At 38.0% G+C, this 22313-nt stretch overlaps 1 protein-coding gene across 2 annotated transcripts in view; it reads right to left on the bottom strand.

Annotated features, from left to right (window-relative positions):
- Positions 1–12424: 12424 nt before the first annotated feature.
- The window catches only part of LOC308488404 (myosin-4), a 28395-nt gene continuing 18506 nt past the window's right edge, over positions 12425–22313 (bottom strand). For both annotated transcript variants that reach the window (XM_081028075.1, XM_081028074.1), the window contains exons 30-40: positions 22076–22272; positions 20668–20851; positions 20422–20587; positions 20196–20320; positions 19614–19922; positions 18823–19026; positions 17333–17458; positions 17072–17242; positions 16882–16986; positions 16680–16775; positions 12425–15892 (exon numbers count right to left, since the gene is read on the bottom strand). In XM_081028075.1, the coding sequence (XP_080884201.1) occupies positions 15740–15892; positions 16680–16775; positions 16882–16986; positions 17072–17242; positions 17333–17458; positions 18823–19026; positions 19614–19922; positions 20196–20320; positions 20422–20587; positions 20668–20851; positions 22076–22272 (1836 nt within the window). In that variant the 3' untranslated portion in view covers positions 12425–15739. The remainder of the gene's footprint in view (positions 15893–16679; positions 16776–16881; positions 16987–17071; positions 17243–17332; positions 17459–18822; positions 19027–19613; positions 19923–20195; positions 20321–20421; positions 20588–20667; positions 20852–22075; positions 22273–22313) is intronic.

The raw sequence follows: 22313 nt of genomic DNA, 5'->3' as shown, positions 1-22313 counted from the left end.
TGAGATATCATCGGAGTCTTTTACAAGGAACTGACATCATAAGATCTGCATTGTAAACACAATTACGGTAGCAGCATGGAAGATGAATTAGAGGAGTGAGACAGAGATGAAGAACTCAGTTAAGCAGTTGTTGTCCTATTTTAGGAAAGAGTTGAGGACCTGAACTAAGCCAACAGCTCTTGGGAAAGAAAAGAGGGGGAGGAAATCAAGAGGTATTGAGATGGTAGGCTTGATTGTGCTTGCTACTGGTGAAATAGAAATAATTTTAGATGTTCAAGAACCTTTTAAAATTATTTTACCCCAAGACAGCTAAAAATAAACTGAATTTCTTGAGGTTGGGGGTAATTTTTTCATGAAAAGGGAAGAGATTTGGAAGTAATGGAGAGGTTACCATGTCTTGGCTACCGTAAATAAAGCTGTAATGAACATTGGAGCACATATATCTTTACAGATAAATGTTTTCGGATTTTTTGGATAGATACCCAGGAGAGGGATTGCTGGGTCATATGGTAATTCTATTCATAATTTTTTGAGGAAACTCCACACTGCCTTCCATAACGGCTGCACCAGTCTGCATTCCCACCAACAGTGTATGAGGGTTCCTTTTTCTCCAAAGCCTCTCCAACACTTGTTACTATTTGTCTTGTTGATGATAGCCATTCTGACTGGGGTGAGGTGATATCTCATTGTGGTTTTTACTTGCATTTCTCTGATGATTAGTAATGTTGAGCATCTTTTCATATGTCTATTGGCCATCTGTATGACCAAAGTGTCCTTTGATAGATGATTGGATAAAGAAGATGTGGTATATATACACAATGGAATACTACTCTGCCATAAAAAAAGATGCAATAGTGCCATTTGCGACAACATGGATGGAATTTGAGATTATTATACTAAGTGAAATAAGTCAGACAAAAAAAGTTGACAACCATATGATTTCACTGATATGTGGAGTATAAAACTGAAAACAAAGAAACGAGACAAACAAATAAAGAAACAAAAACTCATAGACGCAGACAATAGTTTAGTGGTTACCAGAGGGTAAGGGAGGTGGAGGATGGGAGATGAGGGTAAGGGGGATCAAATATATGGTGATGGAAGGAGAACTGACTCTGGGTGGTGAACACACAATGTAACATATAGATGATGTAATCAGAATTGTACACCTGAAACCTATGTAACTTTACTGACCATTGTCACCCTAATAAACTTTAATTTTTTTTAAGAAAGGAAGTAATAGAAAGTTAGTTATATAACTTGATGGACAATTGCAATATTAGAATTTTTAGTGAAAGAATGCAAGTGTTAGCTTTTACCAGACAATGAAATAACAAGCCACTCTACCTGACATTACACATATTTTAGAAATATGTGGATTAAAACAGTGTAAAATTAGTGTAGGATAAGGCAAGTAGATCAGTTGACCATAATATAGTCCAAAATTTGGCTGTTGCTTATATAGCAATTTAGTATATGATACAGGTAGCATTTCAAATCGCTGGGGGGAAAGGAAGGACTATTCGATGAATGAGGTTGAGAGTTATTATTTGAAAAAATATTAAATTAGGTCCTTGGCTTACACCATTGGTAAAAAGTTCTCGACAAATTGAACTCTTAGCATTAAGACAAAGCAAAACTATAAAATAATAGATACACACACGCGCTCACGCACACACACACACACACACACACACATACAGAGGGTGCCAAAAAATGTATACATATTTTAAGAAAGGAAAAAATTATATTAGAATTATGCTGACGGTAACCATTTTGAGCACCTTTTGTAATTGCAGAAGTCAAACATGACTTGTATTCATCTTTTGTTATTGGTATAATTAAGTATTACAATTTTAATACAGTTTTATCCTTTCTTAAAATGTGTATACATTTTTGATACCCTCTCTGTGTTTGTGTATATATATATATATATATATATATATATATATATATATATATCCTTCAAATGAAGAAGAAAAGGAGATACATGCAAATAGAAAAAGTAGCCAAAAGTTATAAATACACAATTTGTGGAAGAGGTAATACAAAGGGCCAATAAACTTGAAAACATGCTCAACCTTAGGAGGTGCAAGATCAAATAACAGCCAGTATATTTCACCCACCCCTCAGGTTGACAAGAAACCAATTTGACAGTAGCAAACAGTACTGTGAGAGAGTGGCTGCTCTCATATGCCATGAATAAGAGTGTAAAATTCCAGCACAGTTTGTTGTATCTTTTGAAATTTAAAATCACAGTGATTGCCCTACTTACGCTCTTTCTTACAGAAGCACAGAGGAACAAGAAGGTATGCCAAGGCTGTGTAACATTTAGCATTTATCCTAACAGCAAAACTTTGGATACATCTTAAACGTCCATTCAGTTATTTTGTAATCATTAAATGACCACATGTTAAGTGGTGGTGATCTGATTATATGGTCAGTGGTTGAAACCTGATGCTCAATTTAATCTGAGATTTGGATCAATGCAATGCATTTCCCACTTGTTTTCTTTGAGCTATAATCCTGTAAATGAAAAACCTTATTTATGGTAACAATCAACACCGAAGTACAGAGTTTAATGGGCAATATATATATAAGGAGACTAAATTGTGAGATGTATTTTGCTAATACCTATTTATTGGTATATTCCAACCCTTCTCCAATGAGATATCTGTTACACAATTCTTGAGTAACAACTCATTTCTTTTAACTTAGAGTAAAAGCTCTTTCAACATCTGACTTATATCCCTTTTCCATGCTCTTCTCAGCAGTGTCTGCTTACAGTTAAGCCCAGGGCCAGCATTAAGTTACTGGTTCTAATGTTCCTTCTGCTCTAAGAGTCTTTGCCAAAAATTAGCTTCCAATTCCTAAGATTCCCTTTGCCCTACCAATTTCTCTATTTTCTCTCTCTAGTGAGGAAAAGCAGAGGAATAACAGTCACTTAAGGCATCCTTACCTTTTCTAAGGTGAAACTCTGTGGTTATCTCCTCTTGAACCAAAGGAAACAACACTCCTTTTCTTCAGACTCATGCCAGAGAGGAATGTTATTTAGATTCATCTGTTCTTACATGTAGTTAATTTCTTATTGTTGGTGAGTAGTATTCCATTGTGAGGATATACCATGTTGTTTCATCTATTCTCTTGCTGATGGATAGTCTTCTTTTTGTGGACATGTTTTTCATTTCTTTTGATTAAACACCAAAAGAGTGGAATTGCTATATCAAAAGGTGTAAAAATGTGTATTTAATTTATAAGAAATGGCCAAAAAATGTAAAGACAATAGTTGAACCATTTTACATCCTTACTAGCAATATGTGAGAGATATAGTTACTCAGCATACTCACCAACATTTGTCATTGTTAATATTTATGATTTTAGACATTTTTATGGATGTGTAGTAGAATCTCCCTGTGGTTTTAATCGGTATCCTCTAGACCAGTGATATTGAATATCTTCTAATCTGGTTATTGTGTTACCAGTGCAGGGGTCCTTGCCCTTTTCAGGGTAGAAATCAAAAGAGTGGGTGAAACAGTTTTGCAAAGAAGAAAGTTTATTCAAGTGAAAGCTTGATGCACTCCAGAAAAGAATGGATGTGACCCCCAGAGGTTTACAGGTATAGTGGTTTTATGGGCTCTTGGAGTTAAGGGCCACCTCTTTCTCTTTCTTTTTTCCATCTCCAAAGTATGTTGAGGTGGGTCCTACACTGTGCCTGCGCAGTGTACCTACACGCTACTCCCTGTGTCACTTGCCTCCTTGGCGTTTTAAATCTCCATTCAGGGGTGTGTTTTCTACTATGATAATGAGGAGAAGTCACTATGGGACAGCTCTTTTAAAGATGCACAAGTATGACTTTAAGAACTTTCTCTGTGCTTGATTATCTCTCCTGTGATTATGATTCTGTCCACTTATTGTTTTTTATTTTATTTTTTATTTTTTTGACTGAGGGACGTGGCTCAAGGTTGTTTTCCCTAGCTGCAGGTTCTGACCACAACTGGACCTTCACACATCTTCTTTTTTGAAAATGTCTGTCAAAGTCTTTTGCTCATTTATGTTGGATTATTGTCTTCTTATTATTGTTTTGTATGTGTTCTTCATATACAATAAAGTTGTTTGTTGCATATATATGTATTGCATATATTTTCTCCTATCCTGCTGTTCGCCTTTTTTATGTTCTCAAAAGTGTCTTGGTGAGTGATAGTTTTAATTTTGAAGAGGACAAGTTTATAATTTTTTCTTTTGTTTTAGTGATTGTATTGTGTTTAAGAATTTTTGTCCAGGATCACAAAAATATGCTCCTACATGTTCTTTTAGAAGAGTCATAATTTTAGGATTTATATTTAGGTTTGTTATGCCTATTTAGTTAATTATTATATATGGTATGTGTTATTATTTTTTTCCATACAGATATCTAATTGATCCAGAATCATTTGTTGCAGAGACTTTTCTTTCTATATTGAATTGCATTGGGAATTTAGTCATTTGACTGTGTATATAATGGATTTACTTTCAAATTCTCTATTCCTTTCTATTCTGTTCTATTCTATTCTTTCTATTCTGTTCCATCTATCTATATTTTTCTACCCTTATGTTAATACCACACTGTCTTAATTACTGTCACTTTAAAATAAGTTAAAAAATTTGTTGAGTAAGTCCTCCAAATTTGTACTTCTTTTTCAAGATTGTTTGGCTATCAAGATTGCTTTGGTCCTTTATATTTCATATGCATTTTATTTATTTATTTATTTTAATTAAAGTTTATTAGGGTGACAATTGTTAGTGAAATGACATAGATTTCAGGTGTACAATTCTGTATTACATCATCTATAAATCCCATTGTGTGTTCACCACCCAGAGTCAGTTCTCCTTCCATCACCATATATTTGATCCCCCTTACCCTCATCTACCACCCTTCTTTCCCCTTACCCTCTGGTAACCATTAAACTATTGTCTGTGTCTATGAGATTTTGTTTCTTTGTCTTGTTCCTTTGTTGTTTTCAATTTTATATCCCTTATATCTGTGAAATAAGATGGTTCTCGACTTTTTCTGTCTGATTTATTTCACTTAGCATAATAATCTCAAATTCCATCCATGTCGTCGCAAAAGGCACTATTTCATTTTTTCTTATGGAGCAATAGTATTCCCTTATGTATATGTACCACAGCTTCTTTATCCATTTATCTGTCGGACACTTTGGTTATTTCCATCTCTTGGCCACCGTAAATATAGGTAAAATGAATATTGGAGCAATATATCTTTATGGATAAATTTCAGTTTTTTTGGGGGGGTAGATACCCAGGAGAGGGTTTGCTGGGTCATATGGTAATTCTATTCGTAATTTTTTGAGGACCCTCCACGCTGCCTTCCATAACGGCTGCACCAATCTGCATTCCCACCAACAGTGTATGAGGGTTCCTTTTTCTCCACAGCCTCTCCAACACTTGTTATTATTTGTCTTGATGATAATAGCCATTCTAACAGGTGTGAGGTGATAGCTCATTGTGGTTTTTAGCGTATGGTTAAATTTTGTTTTTTGATTCAATCTCCTACTCTGTGCCTTTTTATCGGTGGGTTCAGTCCATTTACATTTAGAGTAATTATTGATACATGAGGATTTCCTATAGCCGTTTTATCTTGTTTTCTGGTGGCTCAGTGTCTCCATTGTTTCTTTGCCTTCATGTTTCTGTTCGTTATTTTAGTTTGGTGGTATTCTATTAATTTTTTCTTCTTTTTAACGTTATGTGTCTCAGTTCTGTGTTTTTTGTTTTGTTTTGTTTTGTTTGAGTGGTTACCATTAAATTTATGTAAAAAAAAGTTTCATGTATACATTAGTCCTTTATCTTGAGCATACGTATTATCTCCATTCCCCTTGGCAACTTCAGACCTTTACTCCCTCCCTTTTTATTGTCATAAATTAACCCTATATATGCTGTGAGTTCATTTCTGAGTTGCAGAAGCAAATTGTCTTCTTTTCCTTTTAAATGTTTTTATATCCTTTACCCTTTATTTTATGTTTAAGTGTAATAGTGCCCTATTCTGTGTAAAGGTTGCCATTTCCTGCTTCTGTCTGTCTGTTAGTAATCTTACTCCTATTTTTGTATCATTTTGTCTTTTTGCTTAAAGTATAATAACTTCCTTCAGTATTTCGTATAATGCAGGCCTTGCGGTGGGAAATTTTCTCAACTTCTGTATATATGGAAAGGTCTTTATTCTTCCTTCATATCTAAAGGATAACTTTGTTGGATATACTTTTCTTGGCTGGTAATTTCTCTTTTTCAATAGTTTGAATATTTGATGCCACCCCCTCCTAGCTTGTGGAGTTTCTGCTGAAAAATCTGATGATAATCTAATGGGTTTTCCTTTGTATGTTTTTGTCTTGTTTTCCTGGCTGCCTTGAGAATTCTTTCCTTGTCATTAATTTTTGACAGTTTCACTATAATGTGCCTTAGAGAAAGCCATTTAGGATTGAGGTAATTAGGTGTTTTGTTTGCTTCTTGGATTTGAGGATCCAGTTCTTTCCATAGGTTTGGGAAGTTCTCATTGACTCTTTGTTTGAATAGGCTGTCTATGCCCTCTCTTCTCCTTCTAGTATACCCATTATTCTTATGTTGCTTTTTCTGATGAAGTCAGGTAGTTCTTGTAGAGTTCTTTTATTTCTTTTAGCTTTCTAGTCTCTCCTTCCATCTGTGTTATTTCCAGATTTCTGTCTTCAATATCACTAATTCTTTCCTCTATCCTGTCAGCTCTATTTCTTAAGCTTGCTATTTCATTCTTCATCTTTTATTAACTTCTTCATCTCCAGAACTTCTATTTGGTTCTTTTTAACATTTCAGAATCATATCATATCAGAATACCTCCCTGTGCGAGAATGTGGTGAGTGACGGGGTTCTGAAACCCTGAAATCCCAGTGCTGCCCCAGCAGCCAGATGCAGAGCTGTGAGCCTCAGCAGCCCTGGGTGTCCCTGCTGGGATCACTTGTGAAAGGGGGTGCAGGGGCGGGAGAGGCTGCTGGGGTGTTTTTGTCTTTGCTCTCCGACAAGTAATTGCAACTGAGAGACCATCGTTGCCTTGCCCCTATATCTCCTCTCTTGTAACTGGAATTAACTGCACGATGCATCTGCTACTCAGGAATTGTGTCTCTAGTTCTCAGGACTGTTGATATTCTGCTCTTTAATCTGACACTGCTATAGTTTCTTCTGGCACTGGGAGGATGTGGGGGAGACAAGTTCTGAGACGGTGAAGGGGAGGTAGCCAGGCTCCTTGACTTTGTTTTCTGCCTGGCAGTGAGGGCTGTTAGACCACAGTTGTCACACTTCTGTATTCAGTCTTTGCCCTGAGGTCTCTGCCCCCATCGCTGGGTTCAGCAATATCATATGCTAACCACTCAGGCAGGATTGTTTAGGGCCACAGAGAGTGTACCTGTAGTCTCAATCCTCCCCTCTCCTGGGACGCAGAGAGCTCCACATTGTTTACATGGTCCCTGTCTCTGCGCTTCTCCCTTTTCTCCTCCCCTCTTTGCCCCAATTCACCCACCTTCAGATGTGTTGATTCGCAGGTCTCTCAGACATGTTTGTGTGTTGTGCAGGGAATCCTTTGTTGAATTACAGCTGTTCAACTTATTGTAACTTCAAGGGGAGAGATGATGGGGGACCCCCTCATGCCACCATGTTTCTGACGTCCCATTTGTTTCTTTTCAAATAATTTCTATTTTTATTGATCGTCTCTATTTGATGTGAAATTGTCCTCAAGCCTTACTTTACTTCTTTAATCATGATTGCCATTACTTCTGTGAACATGTCTATATTGGCTACTTTGATGTCTTTTTCTGTTAGATCCAACATCTGGTGACTGTCACAGGCAGTTTGTGTCGCCTGCTTTTCTTCAGTGTGTGGGCCAAAAGGTTTTCTTTGTGTGCCTCATGATTTTTAGTTGGAAAGTAGGTATTTCAGATAATATATTGTAGCAGCTATGGGGACTGCCATCATTATCAGGGCTTGTTAGTTTTATTTGTTTTTAACTGGCTGGCTCATCTTAGTGAAGTGATTTCCCACCCACAGTCTTAAGCCTCTGATGTTGCTCCTCTGGGAAGTGCAGCTTTGGCTCGCTTGCAGTCACCTTGGGATGACAGTGGTTTTGATAAGGCTCCATTACTCTCTTTCCTTGACTACATCCAGCTGTTAAATTCCACTAATTCCTGGCTGATTGTTTTATTGTTTTTAGTAATTCCCCTGGGCATAAATGGCTCTACCGAGAGGTCCAAACAAATTCTGGCTCCTTTGAAAAAATAGTTCCAGAGGTCAGTGTTTGATATTTGCTTTCATCTCAGGAGGGCTTCTCCCAGTTATCTTATTCCATGATTCTCTCCTGAATGTTAGCTGGCCTACAGGTTAGCCTGTATCATGAATCTCTTCCTTTTACTACAACTCTACTGTCCTTGAGAGTGAACTTAGGTTTGAAGTTCTCTGCCCTCTGTTGCAAATGAAATTAGTTCCTGTGGGAAAAATACAGAAGGTCTCTATATTTTGACCTGCTTCTCCCCACCAGGCAAAAATCTCTGAGTGAGGGCTCTGGAGATGTTGGTGGGAACAATTAGAAACTTCTCTTTGAGTGACACTCCTACTCTCAGAGCTGAGCACTTGATGGGGGGGAGGGGCACAGCCTGAGGTCCTCTTGGCTTGTCCTTCTTGGTATAGAAAGTCCACTCCTCAAGCCAAGTGAAGTTTTGATCAAAACTCCAGCATTCTAAGCACACTATGCCCATGATAGAACGTCTATTGCATGAATCATGGCTGGGAAGAAGACTATAGCCTCCATCCCTTGACCACTGTTGTCAAGGACTTAGCCTGAGAAACAGGTAGCTGGGGGCAAAATGAGAAATACTGATATCTTGCTTTTCCTGAGAAGAAAGTCCTCTGGCTGGGAGCAGGGGAAAGAAGGAACCCTGTGTTCTTAGCCTAGTAATCTGAAGTACAGTCTGTTTCTCTGAGCTGGGAAAGTGGGAGAGAGGAAGTGAAATTGATTCAAATATCACAGACCCTTATCTTCCTTACAGAATTTTCATGGATTTTCTTGATAGATGTTTCTTTATTTTCTGTTTTCCCTTAGGACCATTTCCAGAGGCTTTAAGGATCAGTGACATTTCTCAGGCTGTCTTGCCAGAGTTAATTCTTCCTATAGTGTGTGTGTGTGTGCATGTGTGTGTGCATTTCTTTGCATGTCATTTTTTGTAGTTGATATATATATATATACGTACATATATATATGTACGTATATATATATAATCTTTTGTTTTCACATTACCAGTTCAAGTGAAGCATGTAAACTTTACCCCTTTAAGTACTTTTCTCTCCCCCATTTATAATTGTCTTAAATATTTCCTCTATATACATTTAGAAACACATCAGATAGTGATAACATTTTTGTTTCAATCATTAAACACAATTTAGAAAACTCAAGAAAAGAAAGTCTTTTATATCTATTTTCTTTTTTTGATTACTGTGTTTTTTTCCTTTTTAATGTTCCAAGGTTCCTTTCTTTCTGGTTTTCTTCCTGTTTAAAGAACCTCCTTGGGCCGGCCTGGTGGCTCAGGCAGTTAGAGCTCCATGCTCCTAACTCCGAAGGCTGCCGGTTCGATTTCCACATGGGCCAGTGGGCTCTCAACCACAAGGCTGCCAGTTGGATTCCTCAACTCCCGCAAGGGATGGTGGGCAGCACCCCCTGCAACTAAGATTGAACACAGCACCTTGAGCTGAGCTGCCTCCCGGATGGCTCAGTTGGTTGGAGCGCGTCCTCTCAACCACAAGGTTGCTGGTTTCGACTCCCGCAAGGGATGGTGGGCTGTGTCCCCTGCAACTAGCAATGGCAACTGGACCTGGAGCTGAGCTGCGCCCTCCACAACTAAGACTGAAAGGACAACAACATGAAGCTGAACAGTACCCTCCACAACTAAGATTGAAAGGACAACAATTTGACTTGGAAAAAAAGTCCTGGAAGTACACACTGTTCCCCAATAAAGTCCTGTTCCCCTTCCCCAGTAAAATCTTAAAAAAAAAAAAAAAAAAAAAAAAGAACCTCCTTCAGTGATTTGATTTGTTTTTTTAGGGTAGATCTGATGATGATACTTTTTTTCTTAGGTTTCATTCATCTGAAATGTCTTGATTTCCTTTTCATTCTTGAAGCATATATTTTTCTGGGTCCAAGATTCTTGATTGACAGCACCTGAAAAATAGCTTTCTGACCTCCATGGTTTTCAGTGAAAAATCTTCTGTCATTTAAATGATGACATCTTATAGGTAGATGTCGTTTTTCTCTGGCTGCTTTCAAGATATGTTATTTTGCCTTTAATATTTAGAAATTTATGATATGTCTTGCCATGGATTTCTTTGAGTTTATTCTATTTGGAGAAACTCCTTTTTGAATCTGTAGGTTATGTTACATGCCTGACTTAGATTTATTCAGCCATTTTTTCTTTGAGTGCTTTTTCAGTTTTGCTCTCTTCCTCAGCACTCTTATAACACGAACGTTAGCCTTCGAACTCAATACAATTTTTCCCCTTGTCCATTTTCTTTCAGTTTTTCAGATTTGGTTATTTCTGTTGTTCTATATTCTAGTTCATTGATTCTTTCCTCTGTCCCTCCATTTTGCCATTGAGTCCATTTACTGAGCTTTTTATTTTAGTTGTTATATTTTTCATTTCTAAAATTTCCATTTGTTCTTTTTTACATCTTCTATTTCTTTGCTGAGACTTTATATTTTTACATTTGTTTCAAGCATTTTAATAAATGTTCCTTGAAGCATTTTTACTACAGTTGCTTTAAAATCATTTTCAGATCATTCTAACATCTTTATCTTCTTGGTTTTGGCTTTTTTCCATTTATTTATCCCTCTTCATTCAGTGTGAGATCATCTTGATATGAAGAGTGATTTTCAGTTGAAGCCTGGACACTTTTGTATTATGTTCTATGATCCTGGATCTTATTTAAACCTTTTGTCTGGCTTCCTGTGACACTGGTCTGTCAAAGGAAATGGGATGGTGCCACTTCATTACTGCCACATAGAGGAACAAGTCTAGGTTTCCTTCTGTTGACACCTGAGAGGTGGTATCCTCATTATTCTTGGGTGAAGATTGGAGCTCTGGCTCCCCATATGGCCTCCTTTGTCACCACAGTTGGGGGGGTGGTCTCACAACATTGGGCAGTTGTGAAAGTGCTGACTTTTCACTAGGCCTCTTCTGACAGAGAACAAGAAGTGCCTTCTTACTGCCAGGTGGTTGGGAGTCAAGGATCTTCATGTTGTTTCTACTGGAACCATTTGTGGAGTCCCATTTCTGGCCAGCTGGCATGAAAGTCTCATTTTCTTACTTGCCCTCCCCTGACACCACCCCAGTGGGGATGTGGAGGCACCTGATTACAGCCTCACAAGGGTGGAAGTACAGGCTTTCCACTCAGCTTTTGCTGGTGATGGGGTGGGGCCATATTATTTTCTGTGTTTTTGGCTACAGTACAGCCATTATTATCTGAAAGTTTTCTGTCTTGCTAGGCTGCCCATTACTTTGTCCTTTGGCTAGAGAAGTTTTTTTTTTTTTTCCCTGATCTCACTGGTGTTTCTGTGTTGTCTCCTTTGTCAGCTCCAAGACTGGGGCATATGAGGCAAAAGGAAAACTAGGGAACTTACCTAGCTGGTCCATCTTCTCTCCACCTTTCAGAATCTCTTATATTAGGTTTATGTATAATGTCCTAAAAAGTTCTACGTAGTGGGAGGAATAGGGAAGAGTGGGTCAACTTTATCTTCTTAGAAACAAAAGTCTTACTGATTTTTACTGTTGTTGTGGTTCTACCAATTACTCAATATCCTCTGCATTAGGATTTATTTTTGGGTGATACATGTAAAATATCTAACACTGTACATGGCACATATATTAAGTTCTTATTAAATTATTATGCATTCCCCAAATAGTTCTTGAGCAATTGTTACATGATAGACAATTTTCAACTCATTGGATGTTTATCAGTGAACAAAACAAAGTCCTGCCCTTGTGGAGCTAATATTTTAGCAGAGGGAGACAGAGTTTAAACAAGTAAATTAATAATCAAGTGGCGATTAGTTGTATGAACAGATTTAAAGCAAATCAAGGAGATAAGAAGTATAATTGTCAGGGCAGGGAGAAAGGGTGGCATTTTGATACTGAGTATCCAGGGAAGGCCTCTTTAGGTGTAATATGACCAGAATTCTGCAGATATGAAGGAGCAAGCCATATGGATATGCAGGTAAAGAGTAGAGATCTTTCCTGTCCCCTAGTGAATTGACACATTACTGACCTTGTTTCTAGGGGAAGAATGTCATCAGAACCTTTCATTAGTCAGGCTAGTCTAGAAATCCAAGACAGTGCATTACTTCCTGGATGAAGAGTTAGAAGATCTTAGTCCGGGTTTGGGTCTGTCATTTATTAGTTATACAACTTTTGACAAATCACTGTCCGCTTTGAAGTTCCGTTTCCAAAAGGATTCTATTTATCTCACATTGTTGTGAGTATACAGTGATTGGCAAATTGTACATGGAAGCATTTTGCAAATAAAACAAGGAGTACTACAAATGTAAGACATTAAATTGTATTATAATTACTGACAGTGCTGCCCAACTTGGACTCAAAGACATTTAGATTGGATTTTAGCAATAATTTAGGTCAATTTCCTCATTTTATGGATGAAGAAAACTGAAGTCCGTAGAGGTTTGGCTGAAACATAGGATGTAAACACAGGGCTATATAATATTATATGTAATAATTTTGTGAAAGATTTGGTGACAATATACAGCTGTGGTTTTCAGAATATAGTCCTTGGACTAGCAGCGTTAGCATAACCTGGGAACTTGTGGGAAATGCATAGTCTTGGTCCTTAACTCAGACCTACTGAATTAGAAACTCTGGAGGTGGAGCCCAACAATTGGTGTTTTCACAAGCCCTCCATAAGATTCTGATGCAAACTACATTTGAGAACCACTGATGTGGAGGTTCACACAATCTCTAGACTCATGAGGAAGAAGCTGGCTGTCTTAATACCCAGAATCAGTCTTTGGCAAAATTGTGTGTAAATGGTCTTTGTAGATGCATTTTCTTATCTCCCCCTTTTCCCTCCCTTAGAGTTGCCTTCCCTTCAGGCACTTGTCAAGAGACCTCTTTGTTTAGATGCTTTTTAGTTGGTTTGCCAACTAAAAAGTTAGGGCATTGGTTGAAATTAGTATATTTTCAACTTAATAAGATATTAAGTAAAGTGAACATCCTCCTGGGTGCCAAGGATTCAGTCTGTAATAGGAGGATATTTAGATATAAGGTAGAAGGGAAGGTAATGTTTTAGAGTAGAGGTATCTTAAGATTTCTTCTTTTCTTGATATCTGGTTATTTGAACACTTATAAGTTGAGTTGAGGAAAAAGATTCATGATATTCCCAAGTATCAGTATGTCAATGGTCCCAGAATTCACTTTCAGTTAGCATGGTCTTTAAGTCTTCAGAGCATAAGGAAGTAAAGAAACTGGCCTTATTACAAATTCTTAGGGGATTTCAGAGTGTAACGATGCCTGGTTGGATACTAGGGCACGGTCATCTCTACCTAGTTCCCTATGTAAACATTTTAAATAATTTTAAGTCAGAGAAAAAGTCCCTTGCCCTTTGTTACATTTCACAATCTTCTTCCGGTCTTATTCTTTCCATCACAGAAACTCTTCATGCTACTTATTAGGGAGGAATCAGGCTTAAACTACCTTCATTGTTCCTAATTCAGAGCTGTTCTTGGAGGCATTGTACTGCCTTCTTGCATGTATCCTGTTTGGGTTCTCATATCCAGCATCAATAGGTTAGAAATAGTTCCCATTTCTCAGCCATCCCTCATACCAATTAAAGAAAAGACAGAGTATTATGCGTATTTCTAGATTATCATGCATGGTTTTGTTGTAAGCGATCCGGAAGTAAGTCTGTAAATAACCTAATCTGTGAGGAAGAGTATTAACCAGAATAGCTGTGACTCTAAATCCTTCCTGTTTTAATCAGTGACCCAGAATAACTGACCCATATATAGTTAAATCTACTCTCAACTTTCTATATAAACAATTATTTAAATAGTTAGGACACAGAATAATAAAGCAATTGCCCAATGCTTTTGAAGCCAATAGGTTAACTCTACAGAGTTTAATTAAAATTTGATAATAAATGCTTACTCTAGGCAGGATATTTCATTAGTCTCTATCATGACCCAGGTGAAATATTCCTTATAATTATTTTCTATCCCCTTTAAATTCTCTTTTCATGAAGGAGGCTTCTTATTACTAATTAGGATTCCCACACTGGGGAATGAGATTCCCTCAAGCAGCCTCCTCATTAGAAAGGTATATCCACCATTATAAAATAATCAATTGGTATTCTACTCTTATATATTAAAGGTCCACACAATGAAGCCAAATTGTAAGCTTAATAAAAGTATCAAAGAAAAAACCACTCTGGCAATGGCTATGATAAAATACAGTCACATTCTTTTTGCTATTAAGAAATAAATTCCCTTTCTGGTTCCACCTTAAAATATGAATGGTACTAGAAAGATCAGGTTACTTGGTAAGCAGAATTGTATATATAAATTAGAAGGTTAACAGCAATAATTATCTGAAAAGTGTTGTCATTTTTCTTAAAGAGGGAGGTCCTTCAGAGGAAAAGAATTTCCCCCCAAAGAAAATAAAATCTATAACCACGAAGTAACTGGGAGGTTTGAATGCAGTGAAACTGTTGAACTTCTTCAGTGTTCTCCCAGTCCTTTCTTTACAGTAGTGTTAGAACTCTGCTTTCACTCTGAATTTTTGTTCATTTCCATCACTATCATCTCTAATTTCTCTATTTTCATAGCCTTCTTAATAGTCATTCCAGGCTCTGGTCTTTCCTATCGTACTCTATCCTCTGTACCACTGCCAGAATTGAGTCAACTGTCCTCTTCATGGAATTTGACCAGTTTGATGCATGTTCATTATAATTTCTCAGCTCTGCATATGAGGCTGTACCCTTCTCAGTCAGGTTTTACCTTCTACCTCTGACCTCACCTGCTGCCCTTTGCTCCTGGAGCCTATGTTTAAACTATGAAATTTCATGCTCATTTTCTCTTCTTCTAATGACCAGTCCTTTTCTCTTTCACCTAATAGCTATTCATCTTTTAGGAGCTAGCTCACAGTCTTCTTTGAAAAGTCTTTTTGGATTCCTCAGGTTAGCAGCTCACTATGTTATTGTCACGTTTTGTTTTCATACTTCAATCAGAGTATATATGTTGTGCTGTAATCTGAATTGCTGTCTGTCCCACTGGCTTGAGCTCCTCAAAAGCAGAGATGAAGTCATATGTTGGGTGCCCAATTCTGTACACACACATACTTGGTATTCATTAAAATGGGATGAATGGAATTGAGGGTACATTAACCACCTTTACATCCTCTCAGAGCACTTCATTTCATTTGCCTTCTATTAAAGTTCATTCATTGCCCACATTCATTTTGTCACCATCTCCGACTGCACCAGTAGGAGCTCAACAAGTGCTGAGTAAATGAATTAGTTCTAATAGCACTACAGAGCTTGTAATTAAGAGACCCATGTCTGTTTAGATTGCAAAATTATCTGCAGATTTTATTTCCTTGATATTACAGCGACAAGTGACAGTGACAAAGAACTTCACATTTTGCGCATTTCTTTGGTCACCTTTCAGGATTAGAATGAATTACTCTTCACTTATGATTTTTGTGTGAACCTCCCGGCTCTTCACCCGCAGCTTGTTGACCTGGGACTCAGCGATGTCAGCCCGTTCCTCAGCCTCTTCCAGCTCGTGCTGGATCTTGCGGAACTTGGCAAGATTGACGTTGGATTGTTCCTCCTGAGGAAAGAAATGCATTTGAGAGTATAAGAACATTTGACGTTTTCTGATTCTTAGTGTCTGTGTTACTAGAAGTAGCTACAGGATTTGCTTCATGAATGAGAAAGTAAAAAGTTTCTGTTGTTGGGTGATGTACCCACATGCTTACCTCAATTAATGAGTGGGCTTACAACCCCCTGCCCAATCCCTTTCTCTTAACTTCTTTCCTGGCAAACTTAAGATGCTACAATGACCACTGGAAAGTCAACATAGCAGGAATCTGAATCTGTCTTGTTTCTGTGAAACAAACTTTAAAAAGTAGGCACAGTAGTAGTATTGGCTACAGAGAACCTTAAGGAAGGTTTCAGAATTAACAGGATAAGAAACATAACTGCAGCCAAATGAAAAAGAAATGTCCTGAGATGGATTTATCATGAAGTTAAATAAAACTTAAACTTCAGAGCCCTCATTTGCATAGCCCTTATGAGGGCTGGGAATACAGCACCCCCAGATGGGAGTTATAGAGTGTTGTAAATAGGGAGAGAATTTGATTGTAATGAGGAAGCATTTCCGTGTTAACAAGTCTGGAAAATTGCTTAAAGAGGTCTCAGAAGAAATGAACCTGAATCTCTAAGGCGCTAGTAATTCATGGTAAAATTTTCTCCTTCTCAAAAATAAATACTCATTTTCATACCTAATTTTGTATTCCCAATTTTGTATTCTTTGCCTTAAAAAAAGCCTCTTACATTCTATAACCTTGAAGCTCCGCAAAACCTGGACTTGCTACTGAACCTTTCAAGATACTCACAGCCTCTTCGGCTTGTCTCTTATACGCTTTAACTTTGGTTTGTAGTTTGTCCACCAAGTCCTGCAGCCTGAGAACATTCTTGCGGTCCTCCTCAGTCTGAAATAAAAAAGGTAGCAAATAAATAGTGTCAATATTTGAAAACAACTCATTTTTTTTTCTTTTCTTGAAAATGAAATTGGGGAAACATGGAGAGGCTGGTCACCTGGTAAGTGAGTTCCTTGACTCTTCTCTCATGTTTGCGAAGACCCTTCACAGCCTCAACATTGCGCTTCTGTTCATTTTCAACCTCATTTTCAAGCTCCCTTACCTGGAGGACAACAAAAGTATTTAACAATTGGCTCTAACTAGCTGTATGAACAGTCTGGGAATCGAATGAAGTGATGGAGACCCACCCTGGCCTCCAGTTTCTGGATCTGCTTCTTCCCGCCCTTCAGGGCCAGCTGCTCAGCCTCATCCAGACGGTGCTGCAGGTCCTTCACCGTCTGCTCCAGGTTCTTCTTCATCCGCTCCAGGTGGGCGCTGGTGTCCTGCTCCTTCTTCAGCTCCTCAGCCATCATGGCCGCCTGAAAAGCAAAGAAATCAAGATAATAAGGAAACGTGGTAATGGTGGGTAGCATACCTGTATCAGTAAAACAAGTGCTCATCGTGCTCACGTCAGTGATGGCCTTCTTGGCTTTCTCTTCTGCGTTGCGAGCTTCCTGGACAATGTCCTCCATCTCTCCCTGGATTTGGGAAATGTCTGTCTCCAGCTTCTTCTTGGTGTTGATCAGGCTGGTGTTCTGTTTTAAATTAATAAAAAAAGGAGAAAAGCACATTTAATTATGAATATTTACATGATCAATTTTATTAGTGTATATAGGCATAAACTATTTATCTAAGAAATGTTCAGAATAAAAACCAAATCAAAAGTTGATTTTATGTTTATGCCTACTCTTCTTTCTACTCATATTTCTGTTCATAAAAATTCTCTGGAATTCTTCCAGGTAGAATTTAATTTTTGATATCAAAGATATTTGAAAATTATCAGTGGCTACTTATAAACATAAAACATTACACTGCCCCCGCAAAAAATTTAAAGTGCTGTACTGTGTAGCACCACACAGCTCATGAATAATTGATGATTAATTTTTAGGTGTTCATTCATATTTGTTGGCTCTAAATTTTAAGTATAAAGTATATATTTAAGTATATATTTTAAGAATAGCATCAATTAATGGTACAAAAATGATTCAAGAATCTCTTATGTTTTGGAAAAGTGATAGTATTTGAAATATCTAATCTATTCAAGGATACTAATACTGAGTAAGAAAAATGTTGTATTTTAATTTGGATATAAAATTATTTATAGTATGCGATTTTAACATTTCTGTGATGGCTATTTACTTATATTGTAACTTTTAAATGTATGCAATAATAATGTTTATTGTAATAGTAGAACATACAAATTAGCAAAAAAAGAGACAAAGAATAGTTATTGTACTCTTACTACCCAGAAATAACCACTGATAATGCTTTGTTTATCCTTCTGGATGTTTCCTAGATATTTTTAACAAAAAAGATCACGATTTATATATTATTTTCAAGTTGCTTTTTTTACTTTCTATATTGTGAACATCTTTCTTTGGAAATAAATGCATACTACAATGGCTGCATATGAGCTAGTGTGAGGATAGACCACCTTTTATGTAACGAATCCATTAGAAACAACAAATGCTGGCTAGCAGTAATGATCACCTCCATGAGTCTGAACTTAACAGTTTCTTTTTATATTCCACGAAGTTAGCTTCATGTGCATACACGGTGGCTTATTCCTTCTCTATTTTATTTGCTATCTAATGCAGTTTAGAGTTGCAAGACAAAATGGCCACCTATCTTGTATGTATGGTGATTAGTAGGGGGTCTTCTTTACTTTTTTACAAATTTTCTAGAACTCAAAATTATTTCAAATCAGCATGATTATGCCAGCCCATAAGTATACTTGCGAACAAGCTAGGACCCAGTATGTACTTATTGATGAACATTTTCCAGAATTCCAGGAAGGGACTCTTGCCAAGACCACTCCTTACTATACAAACAAGCTTATCCTCTCAAGTTATCTCAGCTTCAGGGAGTACATTTGCTCATCCATAGTCCTGAATCTCACCTGGGTGTGCAATAATTGCACACGCTCACTGGCATCCAGCAGCTCTTGCTCTGCCACCCTCCTGCTTCTCTCAGTCTGTTCCAGGGATGCCCTTAGCTCTTCAATCTCAGCCTGCATCAGGTTAGCTCTGCGCTCAACCATTGCCAGTTGTTCCTTAAGGTCGTCTTGGGTTCTGATGGCATCATCCAAATGTAGCTGAGTGTCCTACACAGAAAGAAAATGACTCCTGCTTATGCTCCAATTAAAGCAAATACAAATCTAACGTCATGTACACACATTGATCTTAAATTAATATCTTAGAGTATGATTAGACAGGAAAAATCTGCAAGTCCCTTTAATGACACATCTTTTGTAGCCTAGGGTAGTAGTGCTGCTCAAAAGAACATGATGTTGTATTATTTTGGATCCCGAATTATAGGAAAATACTATACAAAATTTTGGATCAGGAAATTATCCTTGGAGATCAGCTAGTCTAATGGTGTTATTTTGTGTACTTTAAACAAATGAAGTCCAGATAAATGAAGTTATTTATGTAGTGGCATGTAACAAAACTCTCTCATCACTTCCTCTGTCTCCTCACCCCTCACTACTTTGTCTTCTCTTCAGACAACAAAGTAAACTCTATCCAGTGCGTTCCAGAATTAAGCTCTTCTTTAGCTGTGTACATAAAACTTTCAACTGATCACCGTATTATTTAGATGACGTATGGCATTTGGTCCTCCTAAAATATTAAAATTCGAGTTACCAATCATACTCAGACTGTATGACACCATGTGTTTATCCCAATGTACCTTCAGTATTCCCTGTGTGTTTCTAAGATTCTTTATTGCCTCCGCAGCCTGCCGGTTGGCATGGTTTAGCTGAATTTCCATTTCGTTAAGGTCTCCCTCCATCTTCTTCTTGATCCTCAGGGCATCATTCCTGCTCCTGATCTCAGCATCTAGGGTGCTCTGCATCGATTCCACAACTCTGAGATGGTTCCTCTTTAGCTGATCAATTTCTTCATCTTTTTCAGCAATTTTCCGGTCAATCTCAGATTTCACCTGATTTAGCTCAAGTTGGATGCGAAGGATTTTGCCTTCTTCATGTTCCAGGGATGCCTTTAGAAAAAGCAACATTTAGGTTTACCTAAGCATAAAGTTCAAAGAACTTTTTTTTTTAGTACATTATGATAATTTCAAGAAGGCATTAAAAAAACTCACAAATTTTTATACATCTTAATTCAGACTATTACTTCTTCATTCCCAAGGTACAAGTCAGTATTTCTCACTGAATCAGATGAGTTATCCCCTAAAGGTTTGCAACATGATTCATCTCTGCTATTAATTTTTCAACTTATTTATAACGCACAGGTGAGCAAACAAAACATGTACCTCTGCTTCCTCCAGGGCAGCCTGTAATTCACTCTTCTCTTGATCTATTTGTTTCTTTATTTTCTCCAATTCATGGATATGCTTTCCTCCCTCTGCAATTTGCTCGGTTAGGTCAGAAATCTCCTCTATAGTTTAATAATAAAATACCAAATTCAGTTGAGACCAATGAAACATTGAAAAGATACTTCCCTGCCATTTTTGAAATAGAAGGATTCCAAAGACTCACGCTGTAAGTTCTTATTCTCTCGCTTTAAGGTTTCAAGGTGATCCAGAGATTCCTCGTAGGCGTTCTTCACCTTGAACAGCTCAGTGCTGAGAGACCGGGACTCCTTCTGGGAGGCCTCAAGTTCAGCCTGAGTTTCCTCATACTTCTGTTTCCATTCTGATAGGACCTGGAAGTACATTGGAACTCAGTCTCTGTAACCTAGCATCACTTCCGTTTTCCCCTCGGAAGCTGGTCACTGTGGGCTACCTTGTCAAAGTTCCTTTGCTTCTTATCAAGAGCCGCGCAGGCAGCGTTAGATCTCTCCACATCAATCATGAGGTCCTCCACTTCATTCTGGAGCCGCTGCTTGGTCTTTTCTAGAGAAGCACATTTGGAATTCACAGCTTCCACATGTTCCTCGGCATCCTGCAGACGCTGGGCCAGCTTCTTCCTGAAAAGTTGGTCAGGGGGAGTGACCAAGAGCAGAATCAAAGTTACTGCCGTCAACTTTATACAGCGGCTAAGAAAACACATTTTTTCTCAAGATTCTTTGCTCCTATAAGTTAAGGTTTTCTAAAATGTCTTCTCAGCACCCACTTTATCTCTTCTAGAATTCTGTTTTCCCTAGTGAATTTTTATCTTTATCTCAGGGGTTGTCAGATATATTTACGAGGCCATTTGTTTGTTTGTGTGTGGTGATGGAGGCAGAGAAGGAGGTGGAGAGGTGAGGAAAGATTTAGCTGACTGAGAAATGTGAGGATATGGGGATGAGGAAGATGCAACAACCATGACCAAGAGTCACATCATCAAAGAATGTTGGCATTGAATAGGATCCTTAAACATTTTCTTGTATGGTCCTCTTTACAAATGAGGAAACTGGCCCAGAGTAACATGTTCAAGGTCATACAATTAATCAGTATCTTTCTGGGTTTAGTCAGCCCAGACAATAAATATTATTCCATTATTACACTTCCCAAATATCCTCCAATTTTACTGCTCCCTTCACCAGCCCACCTAATTCGTGCTCTCTCCCAACCCACACTCTAATCTACAATAGCCCACCTGCTAAAATCTCTCATTCTGTCTGGTTCTAACAACTACTAAGATAAGTTAAATTTAAAGAAGCTTCCTTCACTGGGGACATAATGGTTATGGTTTTATGTGTAACTCCCATGAGTTTTATTCCACAAACTGTGTGTTATTAGTGAAGAAGTTCATTTTTCTGGTGGTTAGTTAAAGAATGACAGAGTATGAGAGTCTTATTCTGAATTTCCAATACTCCAGGTGGGGATAAACTAATTACTGTTAATTATAATGTTCATAATAATGTACCAGGTACTCTCAATATCTCCATATTTCTTTATATTAAAGGAAATTAATTCTACTTAATTCATAAAGGGTATGCTGATAGTTATTAACCCATTTTGGTGAAAATAAATTTAAGGTCCTTTTGTAGTGGATCAGAATGGGGAGAGGGTGCTGTTCTTGGCCCACGCTCCATGGACATGCACTAGGATTTAAGAAGGAGAAAACGGTGGAATCCACCACTCTTCAATAAAATGGGCTGAAATCCTTCACCTGTCTCCACGTCTGGAATGTTCTCTTTCTTTCATTTTTTCCTTTGCTGTTTTTAAACGTTTACTTCTTTCTGACCCCTCCCCACTAAGAGCCGTACTTGGCCTCCTCTAGCTCCTCTGTGCGCTGGATGGCGTCTGTCTCGTATTTGGTCCTCCACTGGGCAACCTCACTGTTGGCCTTGGACATCGCCCTCTGCAGCTCGGCTTTACCTTCCTGCTCCTCCTCATACTGTTCCCGCAGCAGGTCACAGTCGTGGCGGGCGGACTGCAGGGCGTGGGCCAGGGCGTTCTTGGCCTGAACCAACCAAAAATTGTGCGATGTAAGTTTATCTTCTG

Source organism: Rhinolophus hipposideros (assembly GCF_964194185.1).
Source record: "Rhinolophus hipposideros genome assembly, chromosome: 20".
NCBI classification, from domain to species: Eukaryota; Metazoa; Chordata; class Mammalia; order Chiroptera; family Rhinolophidae; genus Rhinolophus; species Rhinolophus hipposideros.
The sequence above is the reverse complement of the archived record's forward strand: the minus strand, read 5'-3'. Positions and strand labels throughout refer to the sequence as shown.